Source organism: Cyprinus carpio, chromosome A16, assembly GCF_018340385.1.
Source record: "Cyprinus carpio isolate SPL01 chromosome A16, ASM1834038v1, whole genome shotgun sequence".
Taxonomy (NCBI): Eukaryota; Metazoa; Chordata; class Actinopteri; order Cypriniformes; family Cyprinidae; genus Cyprinus; species Cyprinus carpio.
In genome coordinates, this window is record NC_056587.1 from 17415218 (window position 1) to 17432170 (window position 16953).

General features: G+C 35.9%; 4 protein-coding genes across 5 annotated transcripts; 1 reads left to right on the plus strand and 3 right to left on the minus strand.

The window, feature by feature from the left end:
* The first annotated feature begins 1504 nt into the window (after positions 1–1504).
* On the plus strand, positions 1505–4016 carry si:ch211-225p5.8 (uncharacterized protein LOC555567 homolog). The gene is made up of 5 exons (XM_019076881.2): positions 1505–1902; positions 2372–2538; positions 2938–3175; positions 3260–3419; positions 3521–4016. The coding sequence occupies exons 1-5, from the start codon at positions 1851–1853 to the stop codon at positions 3564–3566; spliced, it is 663 nt and encodes a 220-aa protein (XP_018932426.2). The 5' UTR covers positions 1505–1850; the 3' UTR covers positions 3567–4016.
* Positions 4017–4525: 509 nt separating this feature from the next.
* LOC109059718 (apoptosis-associated speck-like protein containing a CARD) lies at positions 4526–5873 on the minus strand. The gene is made up of 4 exons (XM_042773313.1): positions 5493–5873; positions 5432–5446; positions 5186–5230; positions 4526–4992 (listed from the first exon to the last, which is right to left on the minus strand). Exons 1-4 carry the CDS (start codon positions 5761–5763, stop codon positions 4751–4753), a joined length of 573 nt encoding a protein of 190 aa, XP_042629247.1. The 5' UTR covers positions 5764–5873; the 3' UTR covers positions 4526–4750.
* Positions 5874–7532: 1659 nt separating this feature from the next.
* On the minus strand, positions 7533–11287 carry caspa (caspase a). The gene is made up of 7 exons (XM_042773022.1): positions 10893–11287; positions 9324–9484; positions 8989–9165; positions 8586–8826; positions 8338–8454; positions 7995–8104; positions 7533–7859 (listed from the first exon to the last, which is right to left on the minus strand). Exons 1-7 carry the CDS (start codon positions 11161–11163, stop codon positions 7752–7754), a joined length of 1185 nt encoding a protein of 394 aa, XP_042628956.1. The 5' UTR covers positions 11164–11287; the 3' UTR covers positions 7533–7751.
* A 232-nt stretch (positions 11288–11519) lies between these two features.
* Positions 11520–14793, minus strand: LOC109055198 (protein C-ets-2-like). 2 transcript variants are annotated; one of them, XM_042773024.1, is made up of 8 exons: positions 14664–14793; positions 14363–14446; positions 13601–13678; positions 13409–13498; positions 13121–13309; positions 12434–12673; positions 12212–12330; positions 11520–12049 (listed from the first exon to the last, which is right to left on the minus strand). In XM_042773024.1, exons 2-8 carry the CDS (start codon positions 14442–14444, stop codon positions 11777–11779), a joined length of 1071 nt encoding a protein of 356 aa, XP_042628958.1. In that variant the 5' UTR covers positions 14445–14446; positions 14664–14793; the 3' UTR covers positions 11520–11776. The 2 variants fall into 2 exon arrangements, with proteins under 2 accessions (XP_042628958.1, XP_042628957.1); XM_042773023.1 differs by having other exon boundaries at positions 11521–12049; positions 13601–13711.
* Between the last annotated feature and the right edge of the window lie 2160 nt (positions 14794–16953).

Sequence of the window (16953 nt, forward strand, 5' to 3'; positions counted from 1 at the left end):
TGAACATCAGTGCCATGAAAAGAAAACAGAGAAGCTGTGTGATAAACCACAGCAAAATAAACCTGCGTCTCCACAAATTTTACAGTGGTGCACATTTACAATGTCATACTCTGGACGTTTTGACTTTTTTCTGAATATCACAATGATACTTTATTTTCAAGTAATGTCACACATTGTGAGGTATTCGCAAAATTATGAATAATATGTATTAGGTATATACCAAAAAAAAAAAAAATTATTAACATTTTCCTCAGCGAGAAATATTGAAGCTTGTTAATCTTTACAGGTTTCTTTTATAGAATAGATAAAGCACCTTCGAAGGGCACCTGTCACTGTAATTTACTCTAAGCTCATTTGGCAGTAAAATTCAGCGGATATTCGAGCAGAACTCTTTTGCATGTCAAATCTCTTTTGTGTTCCCTGTGACAGCACTGTATATTGCAAAATGCTAAAAATCTATTCACATTTTTACTGAATACTTACACTTATTCTTAATGAATGTGAGCAGAGCTCCTTTCCTTATCATTTCAAAGAAAAGTTGCTATAAGTATGTAAGAACACTGTGGCATCTGCTGTCTAACAAAGGAGGGAAATGCAAATTTTATTATAATTCAGTACAAACAATCCTGTTTCCATAGTACTACATTTAGCTAACTTGTTTATTCATTTTCAGGAGCACAATAAAGGATCAGGTCTGGATCTCAGTCTTGTCCTCGGCTTATGGTCCCTGAAATGAACTCATTATAAGCCAGATACTACTACAAATAGTTTATTTTGATATTATGTTCATTCCTTAAATCTAACTAAAAATATAAAGATGATTTCTGAGAATTTTGACATTAGGAAAGCAGGCCCGTGTGCTCATTTGATATGGCAAGCCATTTCAACATATATACATTAAGACTTTAGTACTTTTTTTTTTTTTTTTTTTACAATTATTACTAAATTATGTATTTTTTATTTTTTTAAATTTCTCTAGAAATATTCATCAGATACTACTAGATATTCAGTACTTATTATCTAGGGCTTACTATTCCAATAGTTAGAAACAGTTTTTAACTTGACTGGACTATAAAGTTGGTATTCTGATTAGTCATTAGGTATAAAAGTAAGACATAGTTTTGTCTTACACAGATACTTGTATATAATAATAAAAACAAACTAGAAAAACCAAATTAAATACCAGTATTAATTGGAATACATTCAAATCAAAAGTGAATTTTTCATATCTGAGCTCTCCATAGAATCCAATAGTGCAAATAATAATAATAATAATAATAACCAAACAATTACTGTCACTGTTGGGAAAGTGAAAAAGGAATTGAACTGAATGGATTTGAAGGAAATTAATAGATACTAGTGGATTATTTCTAGTACAAGCGCTAGAAACATCAAATAGGTAATAGTTTAAGGGAATAAATGTTAAAACGGCATGCCACGTGATTATTAGGTGATATTATAGTAACTGGATGCCCCTCGTCTGAATCTGACTTCTCAAATTGCATGTTGAGTTGCAAGCACAAGGATTCACACAGTCTATACTTAGCTCTCCTAAACGTCAAAGTCTGTGGCAAGACACGATCTGTTTGAGTGACGTGATCTACTTTTAGAACTTTTAACGCATTTCTTTAAATGATTTGATCGATGGAGGACTTGTTTAAATGCATGTTTTTAGGAAAATCAATTGAAGAGCGCGAATGGGATGCTTTTTGGGTTTAAATTAAGAACTGAGACTGTTATAGCCCAGTAATGTTTAAGAAACTGTGATAATAGCAAAGCGAAACGTGGGACACATTTTGAGAAAGCGATTTATTAATGCATCGGTTCATACAGCTGTGTGAACTGTGAAAATGGCACTAGGAATTATTTCATTTTTGGCTCTCTGCATCTTTTATATTCAAGGTAAGTTGTAAAATGCAAATGTGAAATGATTGAAAATGATATAAACGATTTAGAGGATATTATACATGTAGGGTAAAATTATCGAGTGGATCAGTATCTCAATCATCAGAGGGACCAATTCTCACTCTCAACTAGTTGCTTATTAGCATGCGTATTACTAATATATTGACTGTTTATTATATTACTTATGAAGCACATGTTAATACCTGATTACTGAATACTTAGATCCTAAAATATATATATTTTTTTTCGATTTTATTATTTTCGAGGAAATTATAAGTTTATTGAGGCAAAAGACATAGTTAATAGTTAATAGTGAGAACTGGTCCCCAAACTAAAATGTGACCAAAAAGGGACCCACTGCCATACAATTGGTATAGCTTAATGCATCAGAATTATAATAATCTTGCATCTCTTTTTCTTGCTTGTTAAACATTCTGTAGATTAGTCTGTATCTGTCTCATTGTAGTGCCGCAGGGCCAAACTGGATGTGCTGAAGTGGACTCCATGACGGAGGCTGTGGCTGGAAAAGGCTTTCTGTTGGGTTGTATTTCCTGCAAAAGGAGAGAAGAAGTGCCTGGTTCTGCTATTGTTGATTGGCACTTCAAAGCAGCTGGAACCGAGGAGTTTATCCATGTTAGTAAAGAGATTCTTTGTTCAGCTTGACATATATATATGGCTTTTCACACTTGAACTATTCAGTCCCGGGTCATTCTAAACCCTGGGTTATCTAACTTCAGGTTTCACACTGCTTATAATTTACCCGGGGTTAATAAATAATCTGGGGTATTCATGTTTTACACTGTACATTCCTAAACCCTGGGTTAATGTTCTTATATGTGATATTTTACCCGAGGTTAAAAGCAGGGTTTAGAATGACAATAACCCGAAGTAAAGCATAGTGTGAAAAGCCCTATAGAACTTACAGTTAATGTTTTAGAACATAGCATAGAAAGTCACTGTTTAAATGAGCTGAAAATATTTTTAAAGACTTTACATCTGATTTTATTCTAGTAATATCTCTATCCCTCTCAGATCTTTCAGTATGAATATAATAACCCCACCATTCTTCATGAAAACTTTGAGGGAAGATTAGAGTGGCAAGGAACTATGGGGACAAAGGATGTGCAAACTGGTGCCATCTTTATTCACAATGTCACATATAATGACACTGGGACTTACCTTTGTACCTTCCACCGCACGCTGTACCTTCCTCTGTATGAGGAACATTTGGTAATAAATAAAGAGGTGGAACTCACAGTTGTGGAAGAAGGTGAGATTCATTAAAGACCCTCTAACAAGCAAAAAATGTGTATTTTGACAAGGAATTTGAATATCTGAATTTGTTACTCCCCAGCCAACCCTGAGCTGACGGCTGTGATCTCTGAGATCATGATGTACGTGTTGATTGTAGTTCTGCAGTTGTGGATGATTGGAGTGCTGATTTACTGCTATAGGAAGATCTACGCTGAGAACGAAGCTCGCGAGGCCAGAAAAGCTGCATGCTCTCAAAACAAGTAAGACTCACTTTCGTGTTGTTTGTTTCACACAACATACATAATGTTATTTTATATCTTTCTGATTCAAAATTTCCTGCTTTCATCTTGTGTTTTCACAGACTCGTTGGGTCGAAAGATCCTTGTGATGGCATTTATTTGGAATAACTACAGGCTTATTATTTTCAGTGAACATAGGCTGCTAATATATTTGATGCATATAGTGTTAAAGGAATAGTTCATCCTAAAAAGAAAATTTGCTAAAACTTTACTCACGCTCAGATGTAGCTGAGTTTGTTTCTTCATCAGAACAGATTTGGAGAAATTTAGCATTACATCACTTGCTCACCAGTGGATCCTCTGCAGTGAATGGGTGCCGTCAGAATGAGAGCTGATAAAAACATCACAATAATCCACAAGTAATCCACATGATTCCAGTTCATCAATTAACGTCTTGTACAGTGAACTTTGAACTGCATGTCGCTTCCAGCCAAAATAGTCCATAATCCATAATAACGCTTCTTACAGTGAAAAAGTCAATTTCCTGTTGTCCTCTCACATCAAAATCCACCAAGATATTTTTTTAGAACTGTTTTGGACTGTTTTTTTTTTTTACAAACATGCAGTCATGTTGATTTCTAGTGGATTATTGTGTTTTTATCAGCTGTTTGGACTCTCATTCTGACGGCACCCATTCACTGCAGAGGATCCACTGGTGAGTAAGTGATGTAATGCTAAATTTCTCCAAATCTTTTCCGAATAAGAAACAAACTCATCTACATCTTGGATTACCAGAAGGTGAGTAAATTTTCAGCAAATTTTAAATTTGAGTTGAACTATTCCTTTAATAATAAGGATAATGAGGAGGACTAGTCTTGCAGACAGTATAAACCTCTGTATATTTCTAGTGACATTTCTACATTAGTATAGCATTGCATTGACTAAGCTAATGCAGAATGATTAAGTCACATAGCAATAAAAACAAACACAACATTGTATTCATAAGACATTATATGCAAAGTTGAATAAGGAATATAAAGAGTCTGAATAAATAAACATTTTAATTGTGAACTACATCAGTCTGAAGAAACTAAAATGGTTTGCGGAAAATAAAAAAAATCATCTGGTTTCTTGATTTCCTTGTTTATTGACTGGTGATAAAAAGATAAGACAAAGACAAAAGAAAAAAGTATGGGAAACATTCAAACAATGGCAAGTTCAAATGTTTAAACACCATTTGTTTGCTGTTATTATCAAAAGGAATTCCTTGTTTTCATTATGTATCCTGTATACTAATTAGACAACAAGTAGGCTAAATAAAAAACATTAAATGTAAAAATATCCAGGCGTTTTCAATGACACTCCAGGTCTTCTATCAAGCAAGACTCAGTGTCCTTGAGAGCTTTGTATAAGGCATCTTTCCCTTTAGTGCCAGCAGATTTCATTGGGCCCATTAATAACTCTCTCATCTTGATTTGTGGGGTTTTCTCAGCACGGATGTTACTGTAAACCTCCTCAGTGATGACCAGAAGTTGATCTAGGATGGCATCTACGTTATACACCGGCTTTGCCCGATTCCTGTCGATGAAGTGCTCTATGAAAGAGATGGAAACAAGCACGTGGTCGGATTGTAAGGAAACTGATGAAGGAGTTTATAATAATCAGTGCTATGCATTGTGATATTTTAGGTTATGAATGAACGTTTTTGTTACAGATACCTAACAGTAAAGTGATTTGAAACCTATTTTCCAAATAAATGCCGTTCAAAAACAGTTACACTTATTCACCTTTAGATGGAGCGCCAGGGCCTGGTAAAGGAAGAAGTGGCGCCTCTGAAAAACAAGTAAAAGTTAATGATTCTCTTGTAGTATATCTCCACGAGCACAGAAACTATATATATGGATTAGGTTGTTAATAAAGAATACAGCTAATTATTATTATTATTATTACCGATTTTTTAACTGGGCTCTTTCCATGTGCTTAAAATTATTGTTCTCCTCTTAAAACGATTGCAATCAAATGGCGGTTTATACGAAAGTCAAAGGAAACTGAAAGTAAAATAAAGTTGAAGTTCTTTTATACTAGTTTACTTACACTGCCCTGTGTTCTCTTTGAGCTCCACTGCTTGTTCATTACAGCCAATAGCCTGTAAAATTTCGATTGTTACAGGCACAGAACCAGCCGTTGTGAAAGTGTTCACCATTAAATCGGCCAGATCTAAAGAATCACGAACTTTTTCGATTGCAGCTCGTCGGACGCGAGGCTCTGTCTTCCGGTCGCACAGTTTGCTTTTAAACCTTTTCTGATTTCCCTCGCCAAGATCATCAAAAATATCTTGCAGGTGTTCTTTAATAGTTTTCGCCATAGTTCCTTAGTTCATTAAAAGTGTCGTTCCTCTTCTAAAAGCTGTTGAGGAGGATTAACTGCTGCTAAACAGGCCTCCTATAGGGTGAAGTTTGATGTGTACAGTAGGTGTGTCTTTAGACTTCCCGACCTATATAGGCCACTTTCTTGTAAATATATAGGGTACAAGAAATTGTACTTTGGTGTTCAGTTGCTTTTCTGAAAGCATTAGAGGCACAAATCCCATGTTATTTTGTTGTGATACTTGAAAGGTATGTTTTATCTACAGTTTGCAATCTAATACACACTATATGTAATGGTATGCTCTAATTATGTTACCTCACTAGTATAGAAATTGTCAGTATAGAAAGCTATATCACACACTTTAGCACTCCAGCATCCTGACTCAACCAAACTGTAGCTACCTCAGAGAAAGTCATGATAGGCTACTTTCCAGGAATACAGAAGGTAGCTGCGTCTCCCTTTACACAGTTATCATTATCCAAAAACACAAAGATGATTCAGTGAAACAATGAAAATTACATTTGGTCATTTAGCAGACGCTTTTATCCAAAGCGACTTACAAATGAGGACAATGGAAGCAATCAAAATCAACAAAAGAGCAATGATATGCAAGTGCTATAACAAGTCTCAGTTAGCTTAATTTTTTTTTAAATCATGTAATAAATAAAAAGACAACGAACGAAAAAAATAAATAAAAAGATAGAATAGGAAAAGAATAGAGCAAGCTAGTATTAGAGGCTTTTTTTGTTTTTTGCTTTTGCTTTTGTTAATTGTATAGTAATAAATAAAAAAGAAAACAAATAGATAGAATACAAAAAGATTAGAGAAGAAAACAAGCTGTTAGTAAATAAATAGAGTGCAAGTCAAAAAGGGGGAAGTTTTTTTTTTTTAAGAATAGAATTAGAATAGTAATCAAATAAAGATGGAAGAGGTGTGTTTTTAGCCGATTCTTGAAGAAGGCTGAGGACTCAGCTGCTTAGATTGAGTTGGGCAGGTCATTCCACCAGGAGGGAACATTTCATTTAAAAGTCTGTGAAAGTGATTTTGTGCCTCTTTGAGATGGCACAGTAAAGCGACGTTCGCTTGCAGAATGCAAGCTTCTAGAGGACACATAACTCTGAAGTAATGAATTTAGGTCAAGGGGTGCAGAGCCAGTGGTGGTTTTGTAGGCAAACATTAATGACTTGAATTTTATGGCAGCAGCTATTTGTAGCCAGTGCAAAGTGATAAACAGAGGTGTGGCATGCATTCTTTTCGGCATGATAAAAATTAATCTTGCTGCCACGTACACATGCATACAGACCTCCCTAGGTTTCTCTTTGAGGTTCTACGGAGCACACATGATTTCCTGAATTCGTTGTTAGTTTCACACTGTTAGTTGGGGAAAAAAGAGGCAGCTTTACTTCCTCAATCCTGAGTCAAACACTTCACAAGCAGCATTTTTTGTACCTTCTAAGGAGACTGACTGGTTTCTGTAATTTCTAATAAAATTGTTTTGCTCTAAAAGTCCACCTGTGCTATCATAAGTGTTATTATAACACAAAGACTAGCTATAGCTGTTATAAAAAGGAAGAGAAATGTTAACATTTGTTTATAAAACATAGAGTAACTTTTAGAATTTTAAATTGTTTAAAATACTTTGGAGAACAAATGGTTTCAGATAGAGACACATCACTCAACACTTTTTTTTAGAGAGTGTATTGTGATATATACTGGTGTCCTTTGAATGTCTTTATGGTTTTGTATAACACACCACAAAAAACAATGTTTGTGCGAGACAGGACTTTTATGTATCAGAACAGGTTTTCTTTCCAGAGAAAAGGCAAAGTTATTAATTCATTTGTAAACAATTACTAAACAAATTTTTTTCTTTTTTTGAAAGAACTTTTTTCAGACATAGAGATGGTTCAGGCTACGCTGGAGATATAAAGGCACATGAGATTCAAAATTCACAGATGAGGAGTCAAAACATGTACAACTTGTATATCAAAGCCCGGGGAAAAGGTAGAACAACTTTGGCAGCGACGCTCTGTCTTTACACGCCATTTGTCTGAAGCGCCCCATCATATCTGCGCTTTCAAAGCGTCTAATAACCTGTAAAAAGAGAACATAATGAGCATCAGTGACAAGAAACCAAGATTCTGATGGTTATGAAAAATACTTTTGATCTTTTTTTAAAAGAAACATAATTCACACTGATTGCTCTTGCAGCAGCGTCTGCGGATTTACCTTCCTGAACAATTCCTCAATGTGATCCTCATGTGCATGATTCATTATCACATCCACTAGGTTTTGGACATAAAATGTTCCATTCTGAACATGCCTGTAAGATTTGGTGTCTGTATACAGACGGAGAAATTTCAATAGTGGAATTAGGTGCTTTTAAACTTAATACAAACAATAATGGAACTGACATTGAATAAGCTACAAAATATGTTTTGGTGAAATTTATTCATGAATAAGAGGACTGTGCAAGATATTTTTGGTTGGTCATGATTCCCTTCAATTAAAGTTTTTAATACATCTTCATCTAATGAAGACAAAGTTCAAATGGAAACTGAATTCTTTTAACCTGGCGTGCAGGACATCAGAGAAATGAAGTCTTTCTCCTTGTGCACATAGTCATCGCCCTCTACATCCATTGAATCATCAGGCTCACTGTCACTGGCCCACACGTGTCCATGCTCTCCTGAAAAGATATTTGGATAAGAATGTGTAAGTCTTTTTCAACAGCACAGGTGAGATGTGTAGTTATTATAATGATGAGACCTCAAATATAAAAAACAATGAACAATTGTATTTTTTCAGTCATTTTCGTACCTCCCCTGCAGGCTTGGATAAGAATAACCTTTGGTTTATCACGCAGACCTGGACAATTCTCAGTGTTCAGACAGTGGTAGATTTTATCAGTCAGGAAGGTATCAGAGGGATTGGATGATGCATTATAATGGACACCCAATATGGCATCTCTTTTGCCGTGGGACATTATAACCACAAAGGTGCTGTCTGAATATGCATGTTCTTGACGCTGCGCAAAGTCCTTGACTGCTTTCTCCATGTCCTGCCAATCAAATAAACTCGATTTAAAAAACAAAAACAAGACACTTATAATAAGTACAATATGATAAACATTTTACATGCATAATAATAAAAGATAAAGGTTTTCAAAGAAAACTACTTTTCTTTACAAATCAACTAGTTTCATAAGCTCAGACTTGCGCACCTTTGCAGAGAGATTTTTGTGCTTGACAACTTGATAATCCAGTTCCTTTAACAGCCATTCCATGTTGTCTTCATCTCTGTCCGCCCCTCTTCTTGTCAAAGCCTTATCTTCAAAATCTATGTTGTTGATAAGCAGGGCAAGACGTTTTCTTACAGGCTTGTTTTTTATTTCGTAAATCTAGAAAAAACAACCATGAAATGTTAATGCAGAATTAAACCACAACCAATTCAATAGCAAACTAGAGCCACTGTCATTCATGCTACAGTATCGTTAGAAAGACTTTTAATCTGAATTATTAACAAAAACTTTCTTTGATGAATTTGATGAATACTTGCCTCCTGTCCATTTTCTCTAAGAATTTTGTTTTTAAATTCTTGGCTGCATGGAATAACATGCAATTGTGTGTGCCAATCATCTGACAGAGCAAACCCGACCTTCAGACCCTGACCTGCTTTTGAGTCTACTACATCCCCACCTGACCGGGCCACAGGTAAACCTAGAAAGCAGAAAACAGGTCATAAGCACATTAGTAATCCTATTTTAATAAATACAATATTCCTCACCCCTATTTTTTGACATTTAAACCTGAAACCCAAGACTATAAGTCCCATATGTTCAGAAGTAAAAATAAAAAATGCCGGCACAGAATGATTTTCATTCATTTGGATTAAGAGTTCTTGAATGTGCTTTCTTAGTACAAAAACCATACTAAAATACTCTCTCACAGCGTTTCCTGTAGGGTAGGCTACTACTTGTCACCGTAAAGTAGCTACTAGGTACTGAATCGGTTTTGAATCATTCTAAATGAACCACATGTTCAAATCTGGGTGGATTTAAAACGAATCTAATTGCTGCTTTACCACTCGCCGGCAGTTAATGGGGCTTGCCAACAAAAGTACAAAATCAAAATGTCTGCAACGGGTCTATATCAGTGTTTCCCAACCTTTTTTTTAGCCACTCCGTCTCTATAGAACTTAATTAAAATAATAATAGCGAAATATAATAGAGATAGGAAGTCATGATAATCTTCCACGGCACACCTGATAAACCTGTTTAGTTTTGTCTAGTGTCTAGTGTCCCTCGGGACAGCGGTTGGGAAACACTGGTCTATAGGCCTATAGTCTTGCAGGTAACTGTAAATGACAAGGCTAAGTGACGACATAGAGTTGTGCAGTGCTAAAAGAACAGCAATCCAATGACTCTGAAAGTAATATAATGTGTGGTATGCTTTAGACCAGAGGTGCCCAAACCTTTCTCTGTGAAGGGCCTTCACAGTGAAAGGCTTGGGCACCTCTGGTCTAAAGTAATGCAACATTTACTTCTGGCGCAAGGATTTTTGGACCAAAAATCCTTGCGCCAGAAGTAAATGTTGCATTAGCTATATCCAAATAGACCTATATAATTTTTAGTAGCCTAGCCTAAATTAAATTAAAGTCCAGTATAATAAATTTCAATGCAAAAATACAACAAAGTGTGTTAAAACACAAAGTAGGATATGAGAGAAATATCTTAGAAATGAGGATATGCATGTTTTATTCTTCTTCCTCCTATTTTGGCCCGCGGGCTCTGGTTTGGGTATCTCAACTTCCCGAACACTGATTGATATTTCAAATGACAACGTGTTGTTATGATTTATCTTATAAATATGATGTTACCATACCTTTGTTAATAGCCTATAATACAATGTTTATGTAGCCTAATAATAAAAATTGCATTCATGAGTCCTCGAAAGAAGATCTGGAAAGTTTTAAAAATCTGGTGATGAATTGTTTTGTATTTGTTTTGATGAGAGCTGAAACGATTGCCTACAGACAACCTCTCTTTCTTCTGCATTTCATTTCGTATCTTTTAGTTATAGTAATATAGTTATACTATATAAGTATATTAAGTAATAGTTTGCTTACCTTGTCCTGTGTTCTCTTTGAGCTCCGCTGCTTGTTCGTTACAGCCAATAAGCTCTAAAATTTCGACTGTTACAGGGACCGCACCAGTCGATGTGAAAGTGTTCACCATTAAATCAGCGAGATCTATAGCGTCGGTAACGTTTTCGATTCTAGCTTTTCGGATTCCCTGATCTTTCTTCCGATCGCAGAGTTTATTTTTAAACTTTTTTAGCTCGTCCTTGCCTAGATCATTAAAAGTATCCTCCAGACGCGCCTTGACACTTTTCTCCATGATTGCTCAGACGTTTCGTTCCTCTTCCAGTTCTAGCTGTTGAAGGTTTTCACGGAGGCTTGTACATATACGCCCCCCGTGAGTGTTGCCTGCATGTTTGTTTCACTTTTTTTTTCTCTGTATTGACCAATAAACGATAACCAAGACATCATGCACACTCCACCTGTAGATGACTTGCGCCTTTTAGCAAGAATCTCACAATCCATATAGTTTTTGTTGGTACTCAGGGTAGCAAACTTTAAAACATTTCACCCATCTGTAATAACAGTGTATAAAGAAACTTAAACCCAAGTTAACAACGTTTTGTAAAAAGATGTATACTGTAACATATAATTTATTTACAAGAATGCACAACATCAGTTTACTTAAGAAAAAAAAATACATTTACAAGATTTGTGTTCCAGTGTCAAAAGAGGTAGCTAACAATGTTTTCTAAAGGCACCTAACTGCATATGATGGCTGATTCCAGATGTGTTGTTGAAAATGTCACTCGGTCAAAAGTCCAAATCAGTTTAAAGTACATATCTTTGAATGGAACCGCAGTCCTTTCTATTTCCAGGGCATGACTTCTGATGTTTAACCGATCATTACAGGCATTTGTAAATGCTTTCCTCTAATGTGCCCAGGACTCTGTGGTTTCCTCCGATCTGGTTGTGTTTACAGACTGTGGAGATGCACCATTTGATGGTGAGATGTTAAGACTGGCAAAGACCTCATGTGCCGTTTTTCCAAGCATTCCTTGCACGTCACAAACAAAGCGGTAGACGTAACGCTTTCCTGCCGTTTTGTGAATGATGTTTTTGTGGTAGTAGTAGCGCAGACCACGACTTAGCTTCTCGTAGTTCATTTTAGGCTTGTTTTTACACTGCCCCCACCGCTTCGCCACCTGGAGGATACAAGCGAGATACATCTCAAACCAACCAGTAAGACCTCTTCAGAACAACTCAGAGAATGTGGAAAATGCCAGATGTAAAGATAACAAGTGCCCTTTTGCTTACAGTATTTTGAGACTGTATGAGTTGTGTTTTGGTTGAACTACAAATTTTACCTCTGCAGGATCTGACATTTTAAACTCCCAGCCATCCCCAGTCCAGCTAATGAAAGTGTGGCAAGCAGAATCCAGCAGAAGTTCTAGCAGAAACTGCCAAAGCTGGATGGGTCCGGATCCTGATGGACAACAAACAATATCGATTCATATATCTCGACAAGAACAAATAAATCTGTTACGAAAAATAATTATCCTTTAGAAGCTCCTATGACAATGCCTCACCTGGATAGGCAGACATGGGTGTCATTTCCCCCTCTCTGTCTGATCTTTGAGATGGTGCGTTACGCCTTTTGGCCACACGGGGACAGCACTGCTCAGCGGATTTAGTAACTGGAGGTGATGAAGAGGATGCTGGCTGTCCAAGCATGGAAGAGCAGTAACTGGGTGAGGGATAGTCGGACCAATATGAAGGCCTGCTTTGCTGCTCTGCCTCATACAAGGCATAGGTTCTCTCAGTATCACCTACACAAGAAAAACACAAGTTAATATTTCAATGACAGTATTTTAAAAATGAAAGAAAGTCCTTGTTAGTAATAAGTATGAACATATATATAATGAAGAAATGTGTGTGTGTGTGTGTGTGTGTGTGTGTGTGTGTGTGTGTATATATATATATATATATATGATTTATAATATACATGTTTATTATAAATAATATATTAAAAACAATATATATATATATATATATATATATATATATATATCATAATCATAAGTACACACACAAGAATATATATATATATATATATATATATATATATATACACACACACAATATATATGTCATATCATAATCATATCATATATATATATATATATATATATATATATATATATATATATATATATATATATATATATATATATATCTCATATCATAATAAGTCTATATATCTGTCAAATGCTTACCAAGACTGACAGTACCGGATGCTGCTCTGTGATTTTGACCTTTCCCAGGTTGGTAATGGCTGCTGGTGTCCATCCCTGGGCTGAATGGACTGCTTTGTGCTGGAGTACACAGGGGGACGAGGTTCTGGTAGGTTTGATTTGATTCCTGAAAGGCAATCTGCTGCCTGTCTGCTACCATTCCTTCTGGAACTTTGGAAAAATGACACAGCATGAGGGCATGTCGCTTAAAAAAAAGGATTTAAAACATCTTAAGAAGAAGAACGAATAGTGGTATCATTTGATACTTACTATTAGTATAGGATGCCCAACAGCTAAACTCAGGGAAGGAGTCCAGATTAAAGAGTCCAGAGTCAGTAGAGCTGACTGGAAGAGTATGACCTATTCATTAAAAACACACAAAATGTTTGTAATCATTAAAGTATTTGTCTGCCTTGTGATTTAATATAATGCATAGGAATATGTATATTGTGAGATGGTTACCTTTAGAACTGTGCAAATGCTCCTTCTGGGGCTCTGAATATGTTTCTGGATACTGCTGTTGGGTAGGTCCTTTGCTGTCTAATAAAAAGGACAGGTCTTCACCACTGCAGTCTGGAGGTACATTATCAAAGGTGTAAAATGAATGAGAGTCAGGAGAAATGGTGTAGAATTAACAATGGATCAATGGATGTGACCTCCCATAAAGCTTTCTACACCTAGTCTGAACTGTGCTAGAAATGAAAGGAAACACTAAGGGTCCATGACAGAGTGATGAAGGAGAGGGGGTGCAAAATCTGTTTGAGTAGGAAGTCTGGAGGAAAGGATTAGGAAGAGAGGCAGGGAGCAGAAAAAAAACGGGTGTATCTTTAACCTGACCACCCCTTTTTTCTGGTTTGGACATTCCTAAATCTCAGAGCATGCATAGCTTGACATCCCTTTTTCCTGATGAGCTTTGAATTAGTGCACACAAACAAGATGTCAAGGTCTGATTTTTAGGGTTTTGACAGGGGTGTTGCAATTCTGGCTTTGCAGCTCAAGGACAACGGAAATGTTTTGCACAGACATTCAGGAAACAAAGCTGGAGAAATACTCAATCCCACAAAATCTGACAGATTTTTCCCTTGAGGGCACACTGAATGTGATAATTGCAAATATGGGCTTCGATGTTATTTATATATTGAGAGAGATAACTGAACATTTTAATATGCAGAGATTCACATTTAAACACTAGATGGAGAAAAACATGTTGAAATAAGATATTACCATATGAGCTGAAGTCAAATCCACCAGGAACCTCCTGAGTTCTGAAGTCTTCTGTGTAAAATCCAGCTTGATACATTTCCATATCTGAAGAAGAAAAAGAAAAACAGTGATTAATAGAATATTCTCTTCATTGGGTTTGTTTTATGTTTTGTATTTTGTATATTTGTAATTTTCACACACTTGAGTATAATTTAATAAACATATCTGTGTGTGTAAAACATTTTCAATGGCAGCCAGTGATTCAAACACTTAAAATCTCAGGTTGCAAATGACATATTGAAATCTGAATAGAAAACCTTACCTTAAAGGTCTCACAGAGTCTTTTTTTTTCCAGATATCAAGGCTTTACTACAGCTTCAAGCGCTGTCTTGCACTTCTGTTGACTGTTGCTGCTTGACTCAGGACCGTTATAAAGAGGCCGTGCGCGGTGGGGCGTGTCCGCGCGTCTCCTGAAGGAATGCGTCGTGACTGCGGTTCCCTCCTTTCACTCCTCGTGACGTCAGACAGGAGTCACGACCACAGATTTGTTACCCTTCCATTCATAGAAAAGGTGCCCATGGGGAGTAAAAAAAACATCACTGGATAGGTTTGACAGACCTAAAATGTTTTGACCTAAATGTTTTGACGTAAGATTAAAAGGTTTAAATAATCTCGAAAGACCATATGTCTATGAATCTTTCCCGTTTTCTCAAATTAAATGACAATCCGTTCAATCAGGCCTACTGTTTACTGCCAAAAAGAAATAATATTCGAATCCATGAACGTTTAATATCCATGAAACCGCATTGCGCAAAAGCATCTTCATAGTGGAAAAATGTCCTTTAGATTATCAAAATGGTTCTTTTTTAGAACGGTTCACTGATTTTTTGGGGGGAAGTGGGTCTTGTGGAATCACTGCGAAAACTCTGATTTGGAACCTTTACTTTTAGTGCTCTGAATATGTGTTGGTCATTCAGCTTCTTGGAAATAACACTGAAACATATATCCAGAACTCTGCGAAACGAGGTCGTATAAACTGACCGGACTGTCTGTCTCTCACAGACTCGTTTTCATTCATAAATTAAAAATGGGATCAAACTTGAATGAGATCTATAGTAGGCTAGCCTACTAAAAATTGCTAAAGTGTTTCAAACCCCTAATAAATGTTAAAGGCAAAGCCCTTTATTATTTTTTTATTAGCTAATAGTCCTAATAATAGGCTATACGAAAAATTACTAACATTATTATAATGATGACATTTATAGAATAGAAATGTAGGCTACAGCAGCAGCGTTTTCGTGTTGCGTGTTAACTTGCTAGAATTTAGAAAACGAAATAGGAATGTGAATTATACATCTGAACTGCATTCATTCGATTTTTGTCTGAAATATGCGATCTAATATTTCGCATTAATAAATGACAACTGACTAGACCATCAGGCCTATAGCTGAAACTAGAACAGTTGAGGCTAATTTGTTGGGGTCTATATCACTTACCGATCTGAATACATTCACAAAGTGACGAGAGGAGGAATGTTCTAGCTGGAAGTTAGAAATAAGATCAATCAGAACCAGCAACTTAGACTTTAATGAGGCGTTCGTATCTTTAAAAGCCATTCAAGAGAACAATGGCCTGTAAAATTCCGAGTCGAGGAGGCCTGAAATCACGGCGTGAGTGCTTTGGACAGATAAGACCAACCCAAGGGTCTTGTATAAACAAACACCTCAGGCCACTTTCCTCCGGCGCGCAGAAAAAATACATCTGGAAAAGTAAGTTACCAAACTGTGCAAGGCTCGAGTCGTGATTGAAGGAGCCCGCTCACTGAAGAGGACACAATCAGTGTCGAATTCCCATGGCAGAGTCTCTGAATTCAACATAAAAAATACTTTTTGTATATGTTTTAAGTAGGCTATAAAAACATTTAGATACACTAACATCATGTTACTAAAATACTTTTTTTCAGAATATATACTCAAGTTTAATTATTAAACTATTAGCCTAAGTAATGTGTACGGTCTAGCAATGTATTATTAATCTGCTTTCATTTTTGTGGGACATCTAGGCTATATGTGCATAACGCAACGGATTCTCTTCATTTCCGAGTTTTGAAGCGCTTTTATGCAGCTGTTGATTTATGATACTGATACGGTGGTACATATCACTAGTTTGTGGTTTGAAAATTCTAACTAAAGGCGCGATTTCCTGCATTTTTATTTTTTTTATTTGATATGTTATATCAAGAAAAGGTTTAATGTGTATCTATTTAAAATCAAGGTAAATATGCTAACATAGAACGTAGCCTATATATAGGCTAAGCCTAATGCATGCTATGTTCTTAATCTTAAATGCTAATCAATCAAGCAATGAATTAGGAAATATATATATATGTATGTGAGACCACCATAAAAGTGCAATAGTGGTTACCATAAGTGGTTAAAAATAAAGTTCGTAAAATGTTCACATAGGCTATACAAATCAACAGATTTAATAGATTTTTTAACCTCAAAAAAAAAAAAAAAAAAAAAAAAAAATTAAAATTGTTCTATATTGTTCTTAAAAGGAAAAAGGTCAGATTTGAAAAATTACTTTGTAGCTAATAGATTGCACAACCT

What these genes read in the sequence shown, in the direction of transcription:
- si:ch211-225p5.8 (XM_019076881.2), top strand. Translation starts at nt 1,851, where the DNA reads ATGGCACTAGGAATTATTTCATTTTTGGCTCTCTGCATCTTTTATATT. An exon ending in ACTCACAGTTGTGGAAGAAG is followed by an intron (nt 3,176 to 3,259) that starts GTGAGATTCATT and finishes GTTACTCCCCAG; the next exon opens with CCAACCCTGAGCTGACGGCT. An exon ending in GCTGCATGCTCTCAAAACAA is followed by an intron (nt 3,420 to 3,520) that starts GTAAGACTCACT and finishes GTGTTTTCACAG; the next exon opens with ACTCGTTGGGTCGAAAGATC.
- LOC109059718 (XM_042773313.1), bottom strand. Translation starts at nt 5,763, where the DNA reads ATGGCGAAAACTATTAAAGAACACCTGCAAGATATTTTTGATGATCTT. An exon ending in CCCTGGCGCTCCATCTAAAG is followed by an intron (nt 4,993 to 5,185) that starts GTGAATAAGTGT and finishes TCTCTTTCATAG; the next exon opens with AGCACTTCATCGACAGGAAT.
- caspa (XM_042773022.1), bottom strand. Translation starts at nt 11,163, where the DNA reads ATGGAGAAAAGTGTCAAGGCGCGTCTGGAGGATACTTTTAATGATCTA. An exon ending in TTAGAGAAAATGGACAGGAG is followed by an intron (nt 9,166 to 9,323) that starts GCAAGTATTCAT and finishes TGTTTTTTCTAG; the next exon opens with ATTTACGAAATAAAAAACAA. An exon ending in TCTGATGTCCTGCACGCCAG is followed by an intron (nt 8,105 to 8,337) that starts GTTAAAAGAATT and finishes GTCTGTATACAG; the next exon opens with ACACCAAATCTTACAGGCAT.
- LOC109055198 (XM_042773023.1), bottom strand. Translation starts at nt 14,444, where the DNA reads ATGGAAATGTATCAAGCTGGATTTTACACAGAAGACTTCAGAACTCAG. An exon ending in ATTTGACTTCAGCTCATATG is followed by an intron (nt 13,712 to 14,362) that starts GTAATATCTTAT and finishes ATGTACCTCCAG; the next exon opens with ACTGCAGTGGTGAAGACCTG. An exon ending in ACCCATGTCTGCCTATCCAG is followed by an intron (nt 12,331 to 12,433) that starts GTGAGGCATTGT and finishes GTTGTCCATCAG; the next exon opens with GATCCGGACCCATCCAGCTT.